The sequence below is a fragment of the Hemibagrus wyckioides genome, linkage group LG11, assembly GCF_019097595.1.
Source record: "Hemibagrus wyckioides isolate EC202008001 linkage group LG11, SWU_Hwy_1.0, whole genome shotgun sequence".
In the NCBI taxonomy this organism is placed as follows: domain Eukaryota; kingdom Metazoa; phylum Chordata; class Actinopteri; order Siluriformes; family Bagridae; genus Hemibagrus; species Hemibagrus wyckioides.
Window position 1 is genome coordinate 22,472,317 of NC_080720.1, and position 27,641 is coordinate 22,499,957.

The 27,641-nt window shown below is 37.1% G+C and overlaps 1 protein-coding gene across 1 annotated transcript in view; it reads right to left on the minus strand.

The window, feature by feature from the left end:
- Positions 1-16,058: 16,058 nt before the first annotated feature.
- Positions 16,059-27,641, minus strand: part of cntn3b (contactin 3b) — a 94,747-nt gene continuing 83,164 nt past the window's right edge. The window contains exons 20-23 of the mRNA XM_058403800.1: positions 25,325-25,511; positions 25,036-25,148; positions 20,858-21,023; positions 16,059-20,351 (exon numbers count right to left, since the gene is read on the minus strand). Coding sequence (XP_058259783.1) covers positions 20,257-20,351; positions 20,858-21,023; positions 25,036-25,148; positions 25,325-25,511 — 561 coding nt within the window. The 3' untranslated portion in view covers positions 16,059-20,256. The remainder of the gene's footprint in view (positions 20,352-20,857; positions 21,024-25,035; positions 25,149-25,324; positions 25,512-27,641) is intronic.

Consider the following 27,641-nt stretch of genomic DNA (forward strand, 5'->3'; position numbering starts at 1 on the left):
TTTTCATCTTCTTAATTACCCATCATAAGTACTATACAGGCTGACACAGTAAAGACAGGAGAATCAGGAGAATATATTAATCAAAGAGATTACTGAAATGCCATCCAGTATTAAAATGCGTCCCTTGTTGCTAGTTCTCAAAATAGCTTCTCCAGATGGGCTGACTTTTTTTTTTTAACTTTGGTAACTGAATCATATATAACTTACTCTTTATTTCATTACAGAATAACTGAAGTCTGGCTTGCAGCTATTCTTGTGTGTTAAAGTTAATATATGTCTGCAGTACATTATGTAAATCCATACAGTTCCTCAGCTATTGAGAGTTGGATCAACGCTAGAAAATAATGACTAACAACAAATTTTACTAGAATGAAATCTACACCTTCTAGCATTCAGATGGTTTTCTTTAAATAGCTGATGCTCTTGTAAAAACTGTGACAAGATCAACATACTACATGACATACAACATGACAGTAAACCTTTAATCTGTGAGAAACACTCTTAAAGCTGAACCTGATGTGTTTGCATGCTTGTTTGGTTGGAGCAGAACCATGTCTTTTGGTGATAATGTTAAAAATGATCATTTCCACCAATCTCAATTTGTATTTTGGAATGTGTTCAAACATAGCTAGCTAAACAGAAAAGCAGTGTGCAAAACTTCAGCTGTGCAAAAGTTGTTTCTCTGGAATTTGTGGCTGAAAAACAACTAAAATAAATTCACCCTTTCTACCTAGTTCATAGTGACATAGCAGTAGTAGAATTGTGTGTGTTCTTCTTGTGTATGTGGGTTTTTTATTTCCAGGTTTTCTGGTCATTCCTGTCCTAAAAACATACCAGGATGTGGACTACAGACTATTAAATGCCTTTGCATAGACTGTTGTGCTCTGTGATGTCTCATACAGGGTGTCTCTCCACACTCAGAGTGTTTATTATCTTATAACCCTTTCTTGCAGTTCACTGAAATTCTGTTCCACCAGCTGATTGGAAATTCACATTTTCAATCAGTATAAAGAAAAGAATTATTTTATTGCTGCTGTCTGTTATAAGATTAGTCAGGACACTTTTGGGTTTCTGTGTGTAGAGTATTGTGACTCTGTGTTGTGACTTCTGATGTTGCTGGGAAAATCATTCACACCTGTGATAAACAGGCAGCACATTTAAAGCTTTTTTTGATAGTTAAAAATTGTATATGTCTTACATTTATACTTGTAAAAGTTCTGAATAAAAATGAAAAAGTATAAAATTTAAATGAATATTTATCCCTAATGAGCAAGCCAGAGGTGACAGTGGCAAGATTAGGAAGAATCTTTAAGACTCAAAAGGAAACCTATCCTCATCTTTGTGACACCAAAGAGTGTAACTGTAATAATTTCATTTTTATAACTGTACACTTATATGTACCGTACCCCATTAACCATCACTGTATATGACATCACAAAACAATTCAAAGCTGAACACAGGTAACCGTGAACAAGGTGGAAATTCCATTTTTTTTGGCCTCTGATAAAAATAACTAATTTGAATTGTCTACCTAAACCTTCATCTGCATGGATCATTAATGCTATTAACAAGTTTAAGAAAGTTATTATTTCTACATGCAAAGTCTCATTGCTAATAGTGTAGAAGTACATGTCCCTGATGGTTTAGTCATTATATTTTAATCGAATCTAGAATGGCTTGGCATTTTCTCATAACATCAATTTGTTATGAAATGATTAGTCTATTATGTTGTCAGCAGACTTGTTCCATATCGTCCTTCTGAAATGATATACTTAGTGATCAAACCATTAATGCAGGTGTATTTTTCCATTGTGCTTACACCTTTTAATTTTCTCATATATTATAATTAGCTTCTCTAAAGAAACTATCCATCCAAATAGAACACATTCTGAGCACACTGAACACTATTAGGACACTACTGATGTATCATGTGTCATCAACTTCATAATAGACTATGATGCGCTAGTGTAGGTGTGGAAATTGTGGATTTATCCATAACTCTGCATAAATGAGACTAAATGACTAAATAAGTGTTAAATATGTAATGAGTACACTGCACACCTCATGTTATGAGGCAGAATAAATTTGATTGCAATAAACACTTCAGTCGTCCCCAGTGGAAAACCTCTTTCATTGAACGGATATCTGAGGTCACTGGCTTATAAAATATTGGCACACCCTCAACCTTTACTAAGGAGCAATGTCCTTGGCTCTTTTTTATGTCTTGTTTATCACAAATTACTCAAGACAAGTGTTGTCTGGGGAGCCCTGGCCTTGCAAAGTGATGAAATGTACCACCAGTAGATTGTCAGAATGTCCTGTTTTTGGTAATAGAGTATTACATTGAGAATCCTGGTTAGAATTATTAAATGGACATTGAATGAAATTTGAATACACTACATTGCCAAAAGTATTCGCTCACCTGCCTTGACTCGCATATGAACTTAAGTGACGTCCCATTCCTAATCCATAGGGTTCAATATGACGTCGGTCCACCCTTTGCAGCTATAACAGCTTCAACTCTTCTGGGAAGGCTGTCCACAAGGTTTAGGAGTGTGTTTATGGGAATTTTTGACCATTCTTCCAGAAGCGCATTTGTGAGGTCACACACTGATGTTGGACGAGAAGGCCTGGCTCTCAGTCTCCGCTATAATTCATCCCAAAGGTGTTCTATCGGGTTGAGGTCAGGACTCTGTGCAGGCCAGTCAAGTTCATCCACACCAGACTCTGTCATCCATGTCTTTATGGACCTTGCTTTGTGCACTGGTGCACAGTCATGTTGGAAGAGGAAGGGGACAGCTCCAAACTGTTCCCACAAAGTTGGGAGCATGGAATTGTCCAAAATGTCTTGGTATGCTGAAGCATTCAGAGTTCCTTTCACTGGAACTAAGGGGCCAAGCCCAGCTCCTGAAAAACAACCCCACACCATAATCCCCCCTCCACCAAACTTTACACTTGGCACAATGCAGTCAGACAAGTACCGTTCTCCTGGCAACCGCCAAACCCAGACTCGTCCATCAGATTGCCAGATGGAGAAGTGCGATTCGTCACTCCAGAGAACGCGTCTCCACTGCTCTAGAGTCCAGTGGCGGCGTGCTTTACACCACTGCATCCGCCGCTTTGCATTGCACTTGGTGATGTATGGCTTGGATGCAGCTGCTCGGCCATGGAAACCCATTCCATGAAGCTCTCTGCACACTGTTCTTGAGCTAATCTGAAGGCCACATGAAGTTTGGAGGTCTGTAGTGATTGACTCTGCAGAAAGTTGGCGACCTCTTCGCACTATGCGCCTCAGCATCCGCTGACCCCGCTCCGTCAGTTTACGTGGCCTACCACTTCGTGGCTGAGTTGCTGTCGTTCCCAAACACTTCCACATTCTTATAATACAGGTGACAGTTGACTGTGGAATATTTAGGAGCGAGGAAATTTCACGACTGGATTTGTTGCACAGGTGGCATCCTATCACAGTTCCACGCTGGAATTCACTGAGCTCCTGAGAGCGACCCATTCTTTCACAAATGTTTGTAAAAACAGTCTGCATGCCTAGGTGCTTGATTTTATACACCTGTGGCCATGGAAGTGATTGGAACACCTGATTCTGATTATTTGGATGGGTGAGCAAATACCTTTGGCAATATAGTGTATATCTGAAGTATTCAATTCAGCTCATTTTATTTGTATGATGCTTGTATCATGTGTTTTAACTATATGGTCAAAAAGTACAGTTATGTAACCGGAAAATTCATTTCAGTTTTAATATGAAGTATATTTTGCTGAACAATTTACAGATGAATACTTGTGTGCAAAACTGTTCATGACAACTGCAGTCCTAAAGCCATCATAGCAATTAAATATGCCATTGTAGCAAAACTGATCTTGCAAGAAGATCTCATGAATCTTTAGGCTGTCCATATGGGTCATCCTCAGCAGCAGTGAGCCGCCTCCAAGTGATGAGACTCCAACTAGAAGTAGGGCATCAGGTTGGATCAGGCAGGTCCAGGAAGCAGAAGGGGTCAGGATCACTGGTATCTCAGTAGCAGCATGTGTGGCACGACAGACATGCAAAATACAGAAAGAATATATTGACCAAGCCAAACAACTACACAGAACATATCACAGCTTGCTAAACTTTGCACTAACAAAAATAGGGCATGTCACAACATTTCAACCTTCCACTAAAGCTTAATATCAGGAGTCAGCACTGCTTTTACGAATCTTGCAATTTCTCCAAATTGTAGCATGCCTGCATGTTAGGGTGAAAGTTAATCAGCATGAGGAGAGTTGCCTAAAACATGCCACATCATTGCTTGTTGAACATGTGCGCATATCACCACCCACTCAGAGACAGAGGTCAGTGTGTAGCAGAAGAGACATGAAGCTTTGTGAATCCCTGGGCAGATTGTTGGCAAGATTGCTTAAACTCTTGCAGGCCTTGCATAGAATACTAAACACCAGAGTCTACAGATGGCTGTCAGGACTACAGTGAGGTCTTAACCCAGATTTCCCACCAAGGACAAACACATAAAGAAAGGCCGAGTATTTGCCAACAGATTAACTAAGGCATTAAAATTCTGACACCCCACTTCACCTTGCATAGCGTTTCACATGGCACCTGCTAGGGTGACTTAGGCTGAACCTTCACCAAACGAGGCTGCCTAATGAGTTGTAAAATAAAGATATTCCAAATCATGCCTAGACGCCAATAAGAGATGTGGACCAATACCTCACGCTGAGACTCTCACTCACTGCAGAAATGTCCTTGGACTGTTTTATTGAGTTACGGATTAGCATGTCATTGCTAAGGACAGGAAATACAAAGCGGTCGGCATGTGCCCTTGTCTGAGTGCGGCAAAATGTTGTTGTTTTTTTTTTTCAGTGGCACAGGCAGCAATTGGTTCAGATGAAGACTGAAAGCCTTGTTATTTCCCAAGAATTACAATATTGTGTTGCCTCTGTGGCCTCCTGCTGCTTTCATAAAATGAATGTGACATGCAACTGGTCCTCACTGACCTTCCACTCGAAATTGCATTCCACTTTGAAGCTAATGTTCCAAACTTAGGGAAGATGTTTTGTTTATTTATTTATTTTTTTAGCTTTAATTCTGGTCTCATCTATTGTTGCAGTATGAGTGAGACATTAACATATAGAAACACTGATTATAACTGTTAGGATGTTTGTCAGGGATATTTTCCATTTGCTATAATACACTGTATCATGTACTGTGTCAATGAACTCATTCTCAAATGAAGCATTATAATGCATGCTGAATGTTTACCACAGGAAAAGACATGCAGCAAAAACAGGACTGACATTCAACTCATTGGCAACATGATTGAATAACTGTCATTCAGCTTTTGTAAGCAGGCAAAGAAATCAATAATGCAGAACTGTGGGTTGTTTGTTAAGACATAAGACAAGTTTTATTCTTGTTCAAGGTGATAATAAAAGTGGTTAAAATACGGAAGTGAGCATATAAAGTAAGTTGGTAAGTAAGTAGGTCAATACGCAAGTCATCAAGTAAGTTGGTAAGTTAGTAAGTAAGTAAGTAATTTGGTAAGTTCATAAGTCAGTAAATAATTAAGTAGGTCAGTAAGTCAGTGAGTATGTCATTACATAAGTAAGTGTATCTAGTGCATGCAAAACAAAGAGAGTTGAAGTCTTGTACAGAATCTTCTTTAAAAAACAGCCACAAAGTATAATGTTACTTTAAAAAAAGTATGATGTTACATTTCCTTAAAATACCATGATAGAGGAAGCACACCTGATGGGAAGCAGTTTCATAACCTCTGCAAAGACTTGTCTGAAGCCCTCAGAGGCCTACGAGCAGAGTATGGCACAGTAATGCAAAGATTTAACATGGGGTTCTAGACTGTTAAAAGCTTTAAAAATAAACAGTAAAACCTTAAACTGGATCCTGTAATGGAGTCAGCAAAAGGATGCCAAAACCAGGGTCTCTGTACTTGGTGAGTAATCTTTCAGCTGCATTTTCCATTGCGAGCAATTACCAGAAGCCTTAGTAATGCTGAAATACCACAAATTACAACCATCCAAATTACATGAAATAAAAAAATGAATAACATTTTCCAAGTCCTAAAAGAAAGAAATGATTTGACTTAAGAATTTGCTCCAAGCGGATAAAAACCTGTTAATGTATTTGTGGATAAAAAGTTCTCTATGACAGTTGATATGCTGCATAAATCTGAGGTTGCAATTAAACAAAGCCCAACAATTCTTCATCCGTAGTCTAACATATTGCGGCAGGGCTTCAAAAATATTGCCAGCACTCCTAAGCTAAATATTAGTAGGTTTGGATGACAAAAATATCGGATTTGTTAGCTATGCAGGTCTTTAGAGGAGCAAGTCATTAGTCACCTTCAACAAGGCTGTCTCTGTACTATGAAAAGCTTTAAAACCCAGACTGGAAAGTTTGAAAAATCTCATGTCTTTTCAAATTTGACCACAGAGAGAGATCTACTTTTGCCAAAACTTTAAAGAGTAAAGAAAACTTTAACATCAGAAGAAATCTGATTTTCTGAGAATCTTTGGAGTTTTTTTTAAGTACTACTGCATTTAAAGAAAAAAAAAAGCAGAGTGCCAGACATTATGCAAATGTTTATCATGAACAAGATACTCAGGCCTGTTATTATCTTGTTTAGGAGATGAAAAGGGATAGCTCGTTGTGGAAATCTAGTGGGCTTCATGTGGGGAATATCATCATTTAAACAAGAAAGGGAAAAAGGTTGAAACTGATTAAAATCTTCACAGCACTCTGGGTCAGTTGAAAGATCAGAAGCAGAAGGCAGAAATGCAGCTTGAAGTTCTCAATTTTACCCATAAAAAGTGCAAAAAAAGAGACTTCACATGGTTTAGAGGACATCTCAAGGCCCTGACAGACTGGGATTTTGAGAATTGAGCTAATAGTATTAAACAAACTTTAGGTCTAAGTCCATATTTGGCTATAATATCTGAGAAATTATTTTCCCTGCCAGTTTTAACAGCTTTCTGGAAAGTAGTCAGAGAGAGGTTTTTTTTTTTTTCTCACAAATTTCACACGATATTTGTAGTTAGTCCCCCCCAAGCCCCCCTTTTACAATCTGCTTAACTACCCTCTTGCCTAAGCATCCATGTGCTATCATTCAGCCATGTCTGAGACTAAAACCTGGTATGTTGTCTTGTAAAATGAAGCAAACAGAGTCGGATGGTAGAACAAGAATGAAAAAGGTAGAATGAAAAAGGGGAACTAATTCCTGTGCATTCAACAGAGGAGCTTCAGCTAAAATAACACTTGTCTAAGGACTCTTTAGATAAGCTTAAAAATGATGACCTAAGAAGCATTAAAGGCTGATGCAGAGCACGCAGGAACTCTACAATGAATACTTGTAATCGACATGTTTAAAAAAATAAGCTTAAGTCTTCAATACCACTGACAAAAGAAAAAAAATAAGTAAATTCTTTGACCTTGATAATAAGTAGTTTCATTTATAGACTGAACATAATTAAAAGAGTTAAGTTGAGTAAACTCACTGACCATAGGTTCAATAGGACAACAGACATGAATATTAAATTCAACACAATCTAATAATCTGTAGTATGCATAATTACAGAAAAATCTTTGTAAGAGGATAATTAATATTAAAAATATTGTAAGGGGTCTGTGCAAAAGAGCCCAGGCTAGAGTGTTACTGAAATCTAGTTTTATAATCCCTACCTCAAATCAAGTATATTTTATTATATACAGACATTTATTTATAAATACATTTTAAAAACCTCGGTCACAGCTGCCTCATCAGTTGTCCCGTGGCACAGGTACTAGAGCTGTCTACTCTGCCTTCTACATTTCAGAGTTATTCCTGCTCCTATCACACCTGATTAAACTAATCACCTAATTAAGTGTTGGGGGAACTAAAAAAAAGCTGCAGTCCACAGATAAATGTTTCCTTGAAGGATGTGAATCACCTACACCAAGACCAACACAAACCTGCATTTGAAATATGTTCATCCATGGATTCATTTTCTGTACTGCTTATCCCAGTGGACTTGGGGCACAAGGCACCCTGGGTCGAGTACCACCATGGAGCACAATCACATACACACATCTACTCACACACCACAGACAATTTAGAGATGCCAACTGGCCTACAATGCTTGGTGTAGGTGGGTGGGAGACTAGTGTACCTTGAGAAAACCCTAAAGCACAGGAAAAACATATACCTCCACATACACAAGGTAGAGTTTTTTCAGAAGGCAAGAGTAATTTCAGCAATTTGTGTTACATTATCTCTTCTTTTGAACCAGATGGGCTACCACATTTATCAATGAGCCTTTCACCAGTTAATCAGTTGTTCTTCATCAGATCCTTACGCTTGCCCATTTTCTCTGCGTCCAACTTCAAGTTTTAAGTTTGAGAATTTGTTGCTTAACAGATCTGATAGCTTAGTGGTTAAGATTTTGGACTACTGATTGGAACGTTGTGAGTCCAAATCCCAGGTCCCCCAACCTGCCACTGCCAGGCCCCTGAGCAAGGTCCTTAATTCTCAGTTGCTCAGTTATATAAAGTGTGATAAATTGTAAGTTGCTCTGTATAAGGGTGTCTGCCAAATGCCAGAAATGTAACATATCCTACCTCTTGACAAATGCAACTATAATGAGCTAATCAATGTTATTCACCTTACCTGTCAGTGCTTTTTAAAGTTATAGCTGATCACTGAGGGTACAGAAGTAGCTCATACCAATATACTGTATGATGTATAATAAATGATGATTGCCAAGAGATAAGCTCTTTTCCCCCAGTTGTAAACAAAACATGCAGCTACAGCATGATCTTTGCACCTACAGAGTAGAAGCAAATCCGTGTTTTAGTGATGGAAAAAAAGCGACTTCCTGTGTGTTGTTTACTAATAAAATCTCCCACCGGCATTCAGATGGGGCTGATGCCTCTTCTTGACAAGGCTGGCATTTATACTTAATTAGGAAAGCACTCAGATCCACTTCTAATTACTCACCATTCAGCTTGCCAGTAAGCATGACCCAGGCCCACCCCCTAACACTGATCTGATAGCACTGCCATTAGGAGATTAGAAGTGTAGCGAATCAGAAAGAGTCACAGGGGTTCTTAGTAGTCTTTGTAGGGAATATAACTTTTTTATTCAAGCTTCTCCAAAAGAACATGGAAGGTTAGAACAAATTCAACAACCACTAATACAAAATAACACAAAAAACCTCAATCAATACCAGAGAAAATGCCAAATTACAATACAATACAATATTCTTTGCTGTAATCATCTGGGGGAGAAGCTTCGGTGTGAGTGATGCAAAAAAGCTGAATAAGCTAATCAGGTCAGCTGGCTCAATTCTAGGCTGCAAAATGGACACCCTGGAGGTGCTGGTCGAAAGATGGATAGTGGACAAAATTGAGAGGATCATGGAAAATTGCAAACATGGCAAACACCCACTCCATGCCATACTGGTCACATAGCAGCACTGCTTCTCTTGTAGACCAATACAGCAGCTTCGCTCTGACAGAGAAAGGTACAGATACTGCTGTCTGCCTCTACAATAAGTCAACAACAAGGCCAAGGTGGACACTGGAGACGATGGCTATGGCTCCTGCTTTTACATACTCTACTACTACACTGTATATTGCACAACAAATGTTTGCACAGCATCACTGTGCATTCTTACACACCTACACACTGCCTCTTTATTTATTTCTGACTTTACACTGTATGTTGATTTATATACACACTACTACAATGGCTCATCATACGGTTTTTAAACCTACTAACTTGTAATATTTAATACAATTATAATTGTTATTTGTGTCAATTTTAAGATGTTATTTGCTTTTTTGTGTCAAGTTTAAGAAATACTAAGTACTTATTCATTTAATAACCTGCTGAGCTTTTGGCTGCTTCTTATGTGTGATGCCCTTCCTGATGCAACCCTCCCATTTTTATCCAGGCTTGGGACTGCATCCAGTGGCTGGGGTTTGAGTACTGGCTGGGAAATGAACCCAGGCCTTTCGCATGGTAGGCGAGAAACCTACCACTGAGCCACCTGCCCCTTCAATTTCATCTAATGAGCATAATTCAAAACTTGCTTAATGCACCGTAATAATATATTATCAGGGGGAAAATTTCTTGAATATTGACACATTATTGAAAATTATAATTTGTACCATCATTATGTTAGCTAAACAAACAAAACAAACAAGCAAACTTGTTATTACTTATATATTAGTTAATTACTATTAAAAAAGTAAATTAAAAAAAGCATTAATTTGCTTGAATCTGTAAAAATATTCACTTGCTGACACTGTATGTTATTTCTGCAGAGGGTCACACCATTTCTGTTTAGAGGAAACCAATGAATAATTAGACATTTTCCTTTTTTTTTTTTTAATATACACACTCTACCACTGCTCATCACACTTGTCTAACACATTTTTTTTAAAACCTGTCTACCTGTAAAACATTTCCTACAGTTCATCTGTACAAAAATCTAAGTCTATAGATAACATGTTGGGTCATTTATATGCAGAATTTTATGTTTTCTCTTGTCTTTTCTCTTATATATTGTGAGTTTATAGTGAGTCTTAGCCCTCCCTGTTGCTCTGGTGTTGTGGCTGTTGTGATGCCAGATTTCTCTTTGGGGATTAATAGAGTACTCTACTCTAAATAAAAGGAAATGGGAAAACAAGGAGTAATACAATAAGAAGCCAGATGCCTGGAAAAAATATAATATTACCTCTAAAAATATTACAATCCCACCCACTTCTGCAGAAAGTTAGACCGATTCTGCAAATACTGTGGTTAATAGTTTTGCTTGTACCTACTTGCTAACAGTTTCCATCCTAGCTTCCATCCTAACTAAGATAAAGCAAGTATTACAAAATTTACGTCAATCATTGTCATTAATTGTACAAGTGAAAGACTATGAGCAGTACTGTATACTCTGTTAAATTACTTAATAATTTAATAAACATACTTCAAAACCTTATATTTGCCGGAAAATATGTTAGCAAGTGAATATATCTTGAATATTAATAAATTCTTAAAAGAATAATTTCTAGACATTTGTATTGTCAGGCTGTTAGCAGATATATTTACCTCTTCCTACAAAACACTTGTAGCAAATTTTTGGAAGATATTTAAGATTTCAAGCTAGTAATTATGTTGTGATAAGTTTTTTTTTTGTGTGTGTGTGTGTGTTTTAGAAATGACCTAATGAAAAGCATAAATTTCCTGCTTGTTTGTACTGTATGTTATCTTTGCATCATAAAACAAGTAATAACTATACCCTCTTCCTGTTTACGCACAGTTGCTATTTTTGTGGTCAAAAATGAAAGATTGTCAGGTGATGTGGGTTTGACTGCTCAACAGGAGGATGTGACCTTTTGAATATGTTGGTACTCTGTTGGAGGTTTTAAAGCCACTTTAGTCCACAGTTGTAGTTATGATATGATCTGCCAAGACCCTTTTAGCACAAAGGTGTGGTCAAAATGTTTTGCCTTGCCTTGATGTGTAGACTCTCTCATTTCATAAAAAAAATGGATTTTGTGGATATTTACAGAATACTTAAATTGAATAATGTAACAGTTTCGATATCTGCTTTATAATGCCAGTCCATTGCAGGCCACACACACACACACACACACACAAACACACATGCATGCACACCACACATGCATGCTGCTTTTGAGGACACAGAATTCTAAAAAAAAAAAACAGATATATTTCTTCAGGAAAACCTGTGTGGTGTAGCTACTATTAACCCACTTCCTATACTTTTCTGTTTTTATGAATCACCTGCCCTTGGTGAGAAAAAAAATATTCTTAACAATGATTTTTTTTTTTTTTTTACTACAAATGGTAAGAAACAAATGACTGCCCATGCGATTGATCTTCATGAATGTGCTTGAGGGGGCTACAACATGCTTATTTTTTAGACAACTAGATCCTGATTTTTATTATTTTTTCTTTCGCATGTCACCCTTCTGGCACACCTGAATCATGAAAAAGAAAGTTTTCAGGTGTACAAAATGGAAAAAAATATATAATGCTGGAAGAACTTTTTCAAAACAGAGAAAAAATCCAGGTGAAAGGCATTTGAATTTGAAAGGCATTTGTGAAGCCAGCACTAAAATATTGGTATACAATGTATGTGTTTCATATACAGAAACCTCACAGCAGTCAGTTGCTTCAACCATTATAATATTTTTAGATGAATGTGAAATATATTTATATTGTCTGAAAAAGTTAGTGCACTGCACACACTTTCTGTAAAGGAAATAAAAAGATGATTGAACACAGCAGCAGGACACCGAACTACATCTCTTATTAGTGTATTCATTCAAACCAAACACCTTTCTTTATTTTATTTTTTATTTTTACTATTGTTATTTTTTTACAACAAAAAAATCTTCACCGAGATACCACTTACACAGATGCTCAGAGAAATAATAAGTATAAGTAAGTGTGCATTACTTATTATAGGAATACTGTTGCCATGAAGGGGTGTGCTTAGTCTGCTACATGTTTAGGTAGGTGATGTGTTGGAAAATTTTACAAGGAGAAGTTCTGACCTTCTGTGTATGTGACTAGAGGTTGCTTGTGACTAGAAGTAGTGTTTTCCATCACAGTGGTACGTGTCAAAGAACATCCACATGAAATGCCAGGAATTAAGGTTTCCCCTAAGAACATTACCCAGTGCATCACATTACCTCTACCATCTTACCTTCTTCCCACAGTGCATCCTGGTGCTATCCCTTCTCCAGGTAAGGGACAAACACACACCCAGCCATCCACATGATTAATCAGACCAGGCCTTCTCCCGTTGCTCCATGCTCCAGTTCTGATGCTCATGTACCAGTTGTTGGTCCTTTCAGCAGTGTAGAGGGGTCAGCATGAGCATTCTGACTGGTCTGCAGATACACAGCTCCATTATAGCTTGCTTGAGGGTGGTATAAGATGCATTTTTTTTTTTCTTATTTCACGTCACCCTTCTGGCATGCGTCAGTAGTGAATAAAAAATGTAGAGGTTTTTGGGTGTAAAATGGTAGCAAAAGGTAATGCTGGAAAAAAAAACTGACACTTATTCAAAATAGAGAAGAAACCCAAGTGAAAGACAATTGAATGTATTGCCTCTTTCCATCCCTCAGCATTTGTGAAGCTAGCAAGTTTGTTAATGTGGATTTTAGTTTAAACATTATGACATGTAGACTATACAATAATTAGGACGTTTTCATTTCTAACAAATAAAAGAGAGTTCATTAAAAGTAGAAAAGAATGGAAAATAGAAAATAATAAGTATTAAAATTATTATTATTATGAAACATTTTACAGCTCATCTACATCATTTGGCAGATGCCCTCCTCCCAAGTGACTTACATTTATATAATTTGTTTATATAATAGACAAGTAGATGATTAGGGGCCTTGCTAAGGGCCCAGCAGTGGCAGTGATGGGATTTGAATTCAGTAGGCAAGTGTCATAACCACTGAACTACCACTTTCAGAAGCACTTCCACAACCTAATGTCTTTTTTTCCTCCACAAAGTCTCTTTTACTCTCCAAATAAACCAAAAATATATAAAGTTTGTCTTTTATAAAATAAGTAATCTTTTCTTCCAAGCCATGCTATCATCCCACTGATCTATTGAGAAACCCCAAGACTTTATTCTTTTCCAATCCCAGGGAATGACATAATTAGCTTCTTTTAAACAGAGTTAACAACAATCCTTCACATTTGATTATTTAAAATATACACAGCTTGGGGTTAAGAGGTATCTCCTTACCAATAATGCGACTTATTATCTCCATTATTTTTACCTAGAAAGAGTTGATTCTTGTACAAACCCGCATACACCGATCAAGCATAACATTATGACCAACTGCCTAATATTGTGTTGGTCCTGCTTTTGCTGAGAAACTGCAATGCACTGTGTATTCTGACACCTTTCTTTCAAACCAGCATTAACTTCTTCAGCAAGTTGAGCAACAGTAGCTCGTCTGTTGGATCGGACCAAATGGGCCAGTCTTCGCTCCCCCCGTGCAATGAGCCTTGGCCGCCCATGACCCTTTTACTGGTTCACCACTGTTCCTTCCTTGGACCACTTTTGATAGATAGTGACCACTGCAAAACACTGAACACCCCACAAGAGCTGCAGTTTTGGAGATGCTCTGATCCAGTCGTCTAGCCATCATAATGTGGCCCTTTGAGGACAAAATGTTCACTTGCTGCCTAATATATCCCACCCACTAAAAGGTGCCATAATGAGGAGATAATCAGTGTTATTCACTTCATCTGTCAGTGGTCATAATGTTATGCCTGATCAGTGTATAATGAAGAAAAGTTCCCTTCTTTAACATACATTAGGCATTTTGGGGTTAAAATGATGTAAGTTTGGTAATGTATTGCCTACTTAACTGTTTGTAACCACTTCAGCTGTCTAAATGGAGACTCAGAGTCTCTTTAGGGCTTTTAAACAAGCTGTTTGCCACCCAGATTTATATCAAGCTGAAGATCGCACCTCCATGCTTGAAGTGTGACAGGAAATAATTTTTAAGATTTGGCCACAAACTGCTTATATAACACACATATCTAACCTGACCTTTCACACAATTAAGTGTGAGATTTTCTAAAGTAGGAAGCAGGGCTCAACCAAACCGCTTTGTCTTGACTGAATAAAGCCACAAAACTGTAAATACTCGGCAAAGTGTTTTCCAAGTGTTGTCCTAATTTCTTCAGAAAACATATATCCTCCCTATATTGTAAATTTCAAAAAATACACACACTATCTCTCTCTCTCTCTCTCTCCCTCTATATATATATATATGCACTGGAAAAATATATATGGTCAGTTAGATACAAATATTTACATAAAAATATTTATCGACAAATAAATGTAATATATTTCATTTAAAATTTCTCAACAAAATGTGCTTTTAAACAAAAAAAACCCAAAAACTTAAATTAAACACGTTTCTAATGACTATATTGAATGAAACTATAGTAATAGCTTTAAGCAATTAATACAGTGATGGAGTAATAGTGCAGCAGTAACGTGTTTGTTTCAAACCACCATGATCGATGGTGACTTGAACGGTTGAGTCGCAGCTTAGGTGCGGATTCGGGATTTGATTTTAATCAGGTGCTTTAAAAAAATATGATGAAATCATATTGGATGTATGAAAACTAATTGTGTTAATGTTACTCAGTTCAATCACATAGAACCAATACACACATTTGAATAAAATAAATTCAATAAGCTTTTTTTTTCAGTGTGCTTTGACCAGAACTTAAAACCTTGATCAGCTCTAATGAAATGAAAGTCATAATCATTACCGCTAAAATATTGGTAAAAAATGTGAGTTACAGATGTTTTTTGTATACTTGCTCTATGATCTTCTTTCCTATTTAAATGTCTAGTAAAATAAATAATCATTAGACTTTAATGACATTATTTCAGAACTGCATATTTAAATGACTGTTAAAACAAACAAACAAACAAAACATTACACAGGGGCATATTGAAATAAATAATTGACTAGGAGAAAACCAAAAAAAAAAAAAGTTATTAGCTTATTATTAGTTTTTTCCCCAGACTAAGTGTACCCTGGTAATTAAATTATCACCATGCCTATTATCACCCTAATATCTCTTGATAAGAAGTATTAAAAGTGGCTTAATTCTCTTTGACTTTGTTGGAAAAATAAATACTTTGTTCTACATGCAGTCATGGCAATCTGTAATCTTCTTAGATCCCATGAAATAAAAAAAGTCGTCCGGTTCATTCATGTGCAAAGCCTTTGTGTTCAGCTTCTGAAAGCTTTATTGGACTCCAAAAGCTCCATATTAGATTAGAACTATTAAGCAATTAGCTATTTCTGTACTGTATGCCTTCTCTTGATACACAGGCTATAGATTCACACTTGCCCTGAAAGGGTCAGATTGTGGCCTAGCAGCACTTTTCACTCACTCTGTATATGAATCATGCCACACAACTTGGCACATTCTTTTTGTTTCCCTCAAGGCATAATAACACATGACTCATAGACATTTGTCTTTGAATATTTTTATTAAGTTACAGGTTTATAAAATTCAATACATATGCACCAAACAATTTTCCCACATGCACAGTTTAGGTATACAAGGCAAAAACAGTTACTTTTCAATGTGAAAATATTAATATTATAGGCAAGTCATCTCACAGAGATTATGAATCAATACATCAGTATTAAATTTCATGGCCAACTGTTGTGTAAAAAAAAAAATTATTACTAGATTATCTTTACTGACCAAATTTAAAAATATACTGTTACTATTTACATTGTGGGGAGAAAAAAAATACTGGTCAAGATTATTCATAAATGTACTGTATTAGTGTTTTAAAGAATACTGATACTGAAAAGGTTTCTACTTTTTAAATAGAACAGACAAATTTGTAGATTTACTCAGGGCCATAAAATTATTCCATATAAATGTACACTATTTTAGAAACAGACTGCACAATCCTAAAATGAGTCTAAAAAAAAAAATCACAGCAACGATTCTTTGTGAATTGATATGTCTAGACGCAGATACTGTATTAAAAGTATGTTCATTTACACAAAATCCTAGATAGTAACTACACCAAGAAAAAAAAAAGAAAAAAAAAAAAGGTTTTCGATTCATCAGCACATATTAGTAAAAAAAAACAAGGATACAAGAGTATTATTCATAAAATCACGGTAAAATGATTTCCTATTGGAAATAAAGACGTGAAAGAAAGATAAATAAATAAAATAAGAAATCAAGAAACAAAACTATTTTCAAGGGCCTCCTTTTGTTTCAGTTTCCGGGTTACTTTATCTAAGCCTTGGGAGGATATGCAAGGACACTGCAAAACCTCAGTGCGAGAGAGGAGGCAGGAAAGCTGGCATCAGTCAATCAAATAGTCTGCATTGTGACAGCCTCAGTAGCAGAGCAGAAAAATCAATATCTCATTGAGTGGCCCGGTGTAGCCTAATCACCGAGGCCTGGACCTTCATGAAAGGGAGCAGATAGGCTCTCCAGATTGGATTTGTTTTTCGAACGGACCACTACGGCCACGTGCCACGCCTGCTCTTGCCGAGTAGTGCCAAGGTTCCTCGTCACCTTGGTTCACTTTGTTGTGCTTACTCAGGACTTTGAGAAAGAGCATACGCCGGTGCGATGAAGCAGGCACAAAACCGTCTGGCCAAGGCACGGTTCTTACAGCTGGTCAGCTGATCCCTCACCTTTCTAATCAAAAGGTCACCAGGAAAAAGAGCCGACATGATATGCCTCTCAAACCAAATGAATACGACTGATGGGAGTGTTTTCCAGCTCATCAGCTGCCGTCTAGACACTTACTGATTATTCAGCACGATGGTCTTTTTTTATCATGGACATCAGTGATTGTCACTACCTCTATATTCCATTTCTCGAAACTAGTGAGATATTTCAAAGAATAAATGTTACACAGATAGTGTGCTATGCTATAATAAAGTTAGGATGTATGATAAAGCTGAAGCTTGTCCTGAATATGATGATGGCGATGATGAAATTCTCGTATTAGAATAGGAACCGATAGATAGAAATAGAGTAAATTTAATATTGCCTATGGGCCTATGGTTAACCAGGATATTATTCCATTTTATTCAGTTACTTCTATGTATTATCTTTAAGTTTAAAGGGGATAAACACACAGGATCATGATGTCTGTGCTGAAAAACAACTGATCTTGGTCACAAGAAAGGTTTGGGCAGTTTGGGCATTTTTGTACACCAACAAAAGCTCACAGCATACATCTCCTCAAACTCCTCCCACTTGCTAACTTGGCTAACTTGACATGTTTTTGTTAGTTTGTGTGCCTGCTAGCTCATTTGTTTGTGCGTTTACAGCAACTTCTCGCAGGAACACTAGGTGCACTCTGGACTGGGACACCAACCTGTCTTAGCAAGTGAAATCTTAACAAGTGAAAATATCTTGAATATAGTCAAATGTGTCTAACATTTCCTAATGTAAAATGATAAAAACCGAATAAAAGATTAATAAAATCATTTTTTGACATCTTGACATCAGCTTGTACTATTGGCAAATAAATATTTTTTTTCTAATTTTAAATATTTAAAAAAAAAACAACATAGTGATCTGCTAGAATAGAATAAGGAAATGTAACGCTTGAAATGAGAAACAGCATGTAAAACATGCTAATGCATTTAGAATTTGATTTCGATTAATCTTATATTAAGAACTATTAGATACATTTGAACATATTCAATATATTGGCACTTGCTAAGATTTCTTCTTCTTTTTTTTGCAGTGTATCTGCTACACCACTGTGCTGACCTATATTATGACATTATTAATGAACGACTCAACATTAACACTGTTTTAGTAACAGCATCCTTAGGACTATCATTACATCTCAAGAACTATCATTAGGACTGATGGGGAAGAAAAAAAAACACCCATTATACGCACAGATTTCTGCACTAATCATTTCCTATTCTGGCACACCATTCATCTCTATATAACCGCATTAGCCACAAAGTACCATGATTATGGAACTGGAATAATCTTTTGGGCGTGGACGTGTGCTTTCACCCTCAGATGACCTCAGAATATGAGTCAAATCTCCACGTAGGCTTTCTTTGCAATTTGGCTTTTACCTTGGTGACATCCATCAAAAATGCCTTCCGAGCTATAAAATGTTTAACATCAAATCTGATTCACACCAAGTCTTGTCACAAACCTAATCTTTTGCTTAAAGCTTATTTACCAAATATATAACTAATGAAGAACTGTCCCTTCCTGCAGGAGACTTAATAGGTTGCCATTCATCAAGGCACTGGGTTTATCCGATGCTCTCGTACAGAACTGAAACAATAGGTTGCCAATTTCATTAACCCACTTTCTGACTCCCAGGTTGGTTGATAGTGGATATAGCAGGACTGGTAGCACATAGAAAGCTGGAGAGGAAATTGCTTGTGAAGCCTACATTGCCACTTAACGAGTATATCGCATATTCTGGCCTTAACTCTGCAGAATGCCTAATGCATGAGCCATCCATTATTTAACAAGCGTGAGGAAAAGAACAAAATGCTATATCCCATCAAAGGGCCAGAGGAGCAGTTTCTCTTGCTCGGGAACCGACAGATCTCTTAGAGAGCTAATAACATTCCACAATGGAGTAATGGGAATGTGGAGGATGTTGGATAAAAAAGAAGGATCTTTAAATGATAATAGGGCTGCTTTCTAACCTAGGTTTCCGTTTCCAAAGAACAGTGGCTCCTTCATACAAGCAGTAACGCAAGTAGAAAGAGAATGCAAAACACATCTAAGGTTTAAGGTGACTTCTGTCGTCTGTTTTCTCGTTTGATAGCATCACTCAGTTACCACTGTGGTTCTGGCTGCAGATTAACACAGAACAGCCTGCTGAAAGGTTTTACACAAAGACTGTGACCACATTTGTGCCAGTGTATTGATATGGAAAAAAAATAAATTAAAGAAGAAAAAGTCATTTCTGCTTTGAACAAAATCTCAGAATGTAGCCAGTTACATTTACATTTTCAAAAGAAATAAAAAGTCTCACAGAGGGAAGTAATGACATTAAAGAGAGAACAATCGAATTATTCATAGCAGAATCTAACCACAGATGACCCTAATGCCTGAAAACTATGTGTATTCGATTAGAGGCTGAAACAACACTCTCTGATCTGTTTTGTTCTTCACTTTGGTATGTAAATGGCCTTAAGGCATTGATTGCTTTCAAGAACCCAAATGTGGAGGAGGTTAACATAAAAAAAGCAACAGAACAGAGAGAGAGAGAGAGAGAGAGAGAGAGAGAGAGAATGGAAAGTATTTTTGTGCCATCTAACTCAAATTGGTCAGCTCCTGTATGATCATGCATAACAATTATGTCGTCGTTCTAGCAGCGGTGATCACTTTTCTATGTTATTCTGACATGTTTCCATCTTGACAAATCCTTTCATTATTTGTTTGACATTCCAATATCCTGCAGTGTCAGTGACACACATATATGGGGCAATCCTATTAAGCCAGACAGAGATGGGTGGCAATAACAAGGGACGGGTTAAGAGCATGAAGTGTGTGTGTGAGTGTGTGTGTGTGTGTGTGTGTGAGAGAGAGAGAGAGAGAGAGAGAAAGAGAGAGAGAGAGTAAGAGCAAGGCAGAAAGAGAGAGTGAAAGAGATTGGTGTCAGGTGGAGATGCTGCTCACAAGAGAAAAACCTTCAGGAGGTGTTAAGGGCCACTAGTGTAGTTATGAGGAGACGAGAAAGCATGAGGCTGTCTAGTCTTCCTGTTCCAGATCCTTGGGCTCCCATACCTAAAATATATATATATATATATATATATGTTTAGATGATAAAACACAATAAATCACAGCAATTAAAGGACATTGTTTGTGCCAAATCATAAAACAGAGGATACACCACAGAAGAGAATACTCTGTAGTTTTACATTATTAATAGCTTTCAACAGCAAAGTACTTAGTGATGAGAAGACTCAGTGAAGGAGCAGCTTAAGGGGGGAAGAAACCACATTCTTAATTTGATCAAAGGTGGAAGAAACCACTCTGCTGTTTCTCATGCCTCTTTGCTAGGCTGTCAACAATGAACAATAAAAGGGCTGACAGAGATGGATGGCAGTTGGAACGTGAATTTCTAAAAAGGTCGGAAACTCCAGTGTGGTACAAAAAAAGAGGGAAAGAAGTCTATTATCCATGGATGGAGAGGAAAACTGGCTTATAATTTCTTTGCTCCTTGGATGACTAAATCGCCAGCTGATGCCTATTGAGGGAGTCAGGTAGAGGAAAACGAAAACAGGACTTACTAAGTTGGTGAATATGGATGGGTTCACTTCCTTCTCCGAGGCCACCCTCACTCAGGCTCTTGATCTGAACCACGTAGTTATCATTGGGAGAAAGTGTCAGCTCCACTGTGGTTTTGTTGGTGGTGATTGTGTACAAGTCGTTATTGCGGTGGCGTCTGTACATAATCTGTAGGTAGTGGGGGAAAAAAACAGCACTCACTGAACTGAAATTTCACTAATGTGAGTAAAGAGGAAAGAATTATTATGAAATTATGCAGCTTGAGGTGACATTAAGGAAAGCAGGCTGAACATTGATGAATGACTGATGTATAGAGGAAACCACACATTCAAGTGTGAAAAGTAAAATATCACACACTGTCAATCATCCCTAGCATATTATCTATCATACAGTACATACAGATATTTAAAATATGTACTGGTCTAGCTATATATAATTCATCTAGGTTCTGTAGTACGTGGTCACAGGGAACCTGGAAACTATCCAAATTGCAAATTGCTAAAAAATATACAAAGCATTCAGCCACAATCCGCTCCTAAATAGAATTCACTATCTATAATAAACTAGGTAAGCAAATAACAGGACTAGATTATGACAACAGGTGCGTTTTAACGCCAATAATGATTATTTATATGTATAATTAAGACAATTTGAATTGGTTAAATTTGCTTTCATGTTACTACTTCGGACCAGAGCCATGGACGCATAAAAAGATGAGATATGTCTGCTTTTCATTTGAAGTGGAGGGAATAAATACTCAGACACTGTTTTCCTCTGTGATCTGTTAGTAAACAAACTATGTCTTTGGACCATAGTGGGTGATTGTAATAAAAGCCAAGTCTGCAAAAGCTTTGCCCTTCTTGAGGTAATGTTTCTATCCCTGTACTTCACCTCTGGTCTGATGATCTGCCTAAATAATTTATGGAAAATGCAGGGGATCAGACAAACCATAAGAGAGGATCTGCAAGAGAAGAGTCAAAGAATTATGGCTGTTTTTATGTGTTAATCTGCTCTGCTACAGACCAGTGATTTACTGTGTATTATATGAATGTAATCTACTTGCTTAAACAAATGGAACACATTGAAACAAATTAGTGAAGTTCTATAATATGCTGAAAGTGCGATAAGAGCTTTTCGATATAACTGTGATCTATGAACTACAAGAAGAAATGCAGTGAATACCTGCAGTGTTTTTCAGTAATAATGTACACATCATAAAGATTTAAGTATAACACAACAGCTTTGTTTACACTGCAAGCCTAGGGCATAACCGCTTTGTGCTTTGCTCTCCTGGAGACTGGAGAGATGCTGTGGCATCAACATGCCCCATCCATCAGACATAGTTTATAATAGATGCAGTTTTGCGGGGAAAAATAAAAAAAAAGTATCTTAGTTCAAGACAAAACAAATGAATAAATAAAACTTAAAATTGCAGGACACTTGTCAACTTATCATAGACATCTTGGAGCAAACCTGCTGGTGCTGTGTCACACAGCATATTATGGCAGTGATCGAGCTTTAAAAGGTCAGCTGTAAACAGGCTTAAAGTTGAATTTGATTGATGTAGCGAGGTATCTAGAGGTAGCATTGCTTTTAAGTAAAGCCAACACTCTCTCCAGAGGAAAACAGTGGATTTTGCTGGTGCCAAACAATGTTGCCTCTCATCTTCTAATCCCAGGCTAAGTGCTGAATTCTGATCTACTGCTCAAATGTCAACTCATTGCTAATTCTAGCTCGTTGCTAGAATTCGTTGGCTTAGTCACATGAAAGCCATTAGGGTTGATCAAGGTTAACAAACGAGGCATTTTCTTTCATTTTCTCCCTACTTTAACTTTTTCCCAGAGGCCAAATAACAAATTTGTGTCTGGTGTCCATGTTCAGCATTGAATTTATTTGACATGGCACAGTGGTGATTAATGGCTTATATGAAAGCAGACACTCAGGATATTAAGACTTTGTAGTATTTCATAAATATTTCTGTTTTTACCTAGCCTACTAGCAATATTTTCATAGAAACAAAACAATTTTTTTATTTTATAGTTTATTCTATTATAATTTCTGCTCTCTGAGATGCCCCAAGTACTTGTTTATTAGTAAAATGTGAAGGCATTATCTTCAACCAGTAAAGTTCTATGTAATATTATGCTAAAAGAGGTAAAGCCTCTGAAAGCCAACAGTGTCCTGAATCATTTAATATCAGACTTGTGGCGATAAACTAATTCATTTGTTTATACTGATCAAAAATGTCTAATAAGTTGATTTCCATTTTAGCAGTAGAATGGAACGCTGATATACTGGTAAAAGGGTTAAGCATGGCCAGCATTGTGACAGCTAAAGAAACCCCAAAAGGAACTGCTTCAAAATGCTGCTCATGCTACATCATGGAGTAGCATAACACACTCAGAGGAAATCACTCTCTGCTCACTTCCTTATGCATGAGCTCACAGATGCTTATGATTGGCTAGTGTCGCTGTGATTGATAAGCAAGAGAGAGCACGCCGTCTCTCTCCCCCTAACAGCACAGCCACAGATGGCATCGTCTGGATTTTGAAACTGTTCATGCGATGTCACAGTTATACTTCCTTGGACTCTGATCTATGACAGGATTCTAATCTCTTGATGATAGAGCGTGTTGCTGTTGCAGCATTTGCCAGCTAATATTACTGTGTTAATTTGTAGTTAATTTGCAGCTGAATGTAAATTTGCTAGTGAGGACCAAAATGGTAATGATGGTTTTTCTTTGGAGTTACTTGAGAGAGAGAAACATGGGAATGATGTGCTGTCGCTGCCCTGCATCTTATTTCTGAGGTTAATTCACAGAATTGCTATGAATGATGATGTTTATTACAGAGTCACATGAATTCTGATTGGTCTGTTCAGACTGAGGTTGCCTGTGTGTCAGGTTTCAGTATCAGACATGAAACGTGGCCTAAATCTAAATACAAAAATGTCACACCCAATGTTATTTTCTTTCATCACAACACTTTACTTGCAAATGCTGAGAAAAAAAAAAAATCTTGGAAATTAAATGAAGAGTGTAAAATATTATACCAAATATCTGCACTGATCTATCTATCTATCTATCTATCTATCTATCTATCTATCTATCTATCTATCTATCTATCTATCTGTGCACACACACACAGCCGGATACACACATATACATACAAATACTTGTGCAAATGCACACATACACACACACACAAACACAAACACACACCCATATACACAAACACACAGAGGATGAAAGATGAGGATGAGAGATGTTTGCAAATACTCTCAAAAGAAACTTTCAGGTAACGCTCCAAACTTATATTTGAAAAGATGACACCCTTTAATTTTCCCATCTTCAAGTTTCCTTACACACAAACAAGTGTCATCTTAATTTGAGGGGAAAATTCCGCCCACGTCTAGCTAACAGACATCACAAACAAGACTGTCACCATTGTGAATGATTTCCTTCTCAACAGTCACTTAATAAATTAGCCTCAGGCTAGCAGATGTCACAAATGCAGTGTCAAATGTGACTTATGTTAAGTAAGAATGCCATATCTGCAGGGGCTGTACAGTATATTGGAGCCTGAATTATGGCCTGTTTGTTTTCTCTTAGAGGTCCTGAGTCTGACTACAGAGTAAACATGTATATAGATTCAGATGAGCTGCTCATGATACATAGTGACTCTGAAAATCAATAAATATCACTGCCCAGGTCTGGGGATTTATAGTTTAAGGCTTTGTTGCTTTTCTAATTGCTAATTCAATATCAGGAAGATTACTAGACCTTAAAATAGCTGTGTTTAAAATGGGATTTCATTGCTTATACTAAAGTTTCTAATTCCTACATTGAATGATGTATAGTGAGAATGTTCAGTTCGCTTAGTTTTAATGTAAACCAGTTACACTGTGAAATCTGACAAGGATGTTGGGAATTGAAACTGAAGTAAAAGATTTACACAAATAAAACACAAGGTAGAATAGTTCAGCTATGTGTATATGTGTGTTGCAGAACACTGGTATTGTGGGTTCGTTTCTCAGCTCAGCTACAAGCTCTGTGTTTCATTTTACTCAGGGATTTGAAAATAAATGCTTGAATCATCAAGTGTTAATTTTCCTCATTACAATCACATGAAACTGATGATTTTTGATATTTGTCACATTTGCTCATTGTCCTGAGACCTACCACATATCCAGTGACCTCAGCCTCGGTATCCAGAGCTATGACTGGGTCCCACTGCAGTGTGAGCTGTGAGCCTATCAGAGTCCACTCCACGTTTTGTGGTGGCTGCCCTGGAGCTGGAGAAATGGATAGGAATAGAGCAACACAGAAGCACATTAGCATTGTGATCGCTTTAGTCTCTGCTATTTCATCACTACGCTCTTACTGTCACTATTAAGGCAGGCTCGCAGAGACAGCAGTTCTCGTAAGGCGTCTGGAACTAAAGCCTAAGTAACCCTAGTAGGATACTCACGTGGTTTCTTAGTGGTAGCATTAACAGGCAGAGACTGAGGGCCGCTTCCCGCAGTATTGAAGGCGCTCACAGCTAAATAGTACAGTGTGTTGCCCTGAAGACCGCTAACATTGACCGCAGTGGAGTTGTTGCTGATTCTCATTTTACCTACAGTTTCTGGCTTGGTGTCGTCTTCCCAGTACACCACCTGCACACAACAGAGAGAAAAGCACAGACATGTGCTACGATATAGATACGAATGGCTTGAGATTAAATTCAGAATGGAATTACTTCATGTGTGTGATGGAAGCTTTGAGGAATGTGTGCTTTTTCTAGAATATATGTTAATGCAACTGAATAAAAACTAATAATAAAAAAAAGTTCAAATGGTGGGTTCTAAATAAATCCTTCTAATCAAGACAAGGTCCATAATGCTATTGATCTAGGACTCCCATCTGATTTAATGTATGCCTAGATCAAAGATCTCAAATCTTCTATTGAGATCTATAATCAGTTACTGGACCAAACAGATTTTAAGGGATCGCTGCTTATTGTGTTTCACTGAAATGGCTCAATAGCTGGTCACTAAGCTCATGTGCCATCATTGTAATTATATTAAGTCATTGCACCAGAATCAATAATCAATTGAATTCTCATTGACATCCTTCCTACAGCGCGCTGCCGGACGAACACATTACAGTATATCAATAGCTGCAGGGAATGCGGATTCCCGGTGAAAGGGTGTTTCATTGATTTTCTCGAGGATATGAAATTTCGCTTAACACTTAGCTGTGCACAGCTGAATAATAATTTTTACAAGGAAATGAAAGAATCAATTATTAATCCCAGGTCATACATTCTATCAGTGTTTAGATCTTACATGTCAGAAGAGTTAAGTCAATGAATAATTACACTATAATGAGATTTGCCCAAAGGACTTCCTTCCTAAATGAGCTTACCTTTTTTTATTCACTGAGGATCTTTTGGAACATTATATGACAGAGATATGTGACGTGACCGCAAAAAAATGGATTTAATTATAACATGGTTTTTTTCCCTACATGCTTGCCAGGAAGTTATGATCAATAGATTAGAAAGCTGAGTGTTCTTTAACAGTACATTAGGTGTTTGGGACTGTGACTAATAAAGGATAGCAGGAGAGAAGACAGAATAAAGGAAGGATCATCACTCCAAAGAATGATATCAGGAGACAAATTCACACACCATTAGACATCACTGCTGCTATAGATTACTAAAGACTGCTCGCTGAGGAGCCGTAAAATTATATGTGGATGTACTGACTGAGCAATCGTCCTATAGGTGGGACAGCCTGGGAAAACTGTTCATGCACTCGAGCAAATCATTTTCAACATTGAAATTCTATTCATCCAGTTTTCTGTACTGCTTATCTAACACAGGGTGGCAGGGAGCCTGGAGTCTATTCCAGGGGACTTAAGGCAAAAGGCAGGGGACAGTTTGGACAGGGTGCCAATCTACTGCAGGGCACAATCACACACACAAACAGACAAGTTCGAGATGCCAATCAGCCTACAGCATGTCTTTAAATTGAGGGAGGAAGCCCCTGATATATGGGGGTGACCTGTTAACTCCACACACAGAGGTGCAAGGCAAACTATGCTATAATAATAATTTAATATTTACATAACCTGCCCACGTAATATTTAAAATCCAAGATTTCTTGCTCCCTATTTGAAAAGGAATGCTGTCCATGCTAACTTTTCTGAACAAATGGTCAGATTTTCCCTCATGCCTCATCTCTCTTATACTTGAAGCATGTGTTCATGCGATGGATCTGATCTAAAATACATCTAAAGGTTTTGCACACTGTCATTAATGCAAAATTGGGGATGTCCCAAATATTATGAAACTTGTAAAGAAATTTATCTGATTATTTTAATTTAAGATTCTTCTTACTTTTCACTCTCTTTGTTGTCAGTAATTGAATTAATATATATATATATATATATATATATATATATATATATATATATATATATATATATATATATATATATATATATGTTATAGCGTTTTAATATCTGGTTACATGCAAAATTTATACAACACTCAGCCTAGTTTCTCCAGTGAGACCCCCAACACATTGACTGTCTAAAAGCAGCTGGTATTGACTGATTTGAGTTTCATTGAACTGAATATGCAATAAATAATATATACAAATCACAAAAGAGCTGTCTTCAATTTTAGAATTTTGACATCCTGCCATTCCAGAAGTCACGTTATATTTAACAGCATCATTTATTTTATATAAAAAGAGCAACTTTTATCTTATTCTATTTAAGTCATTATTTTTACATTT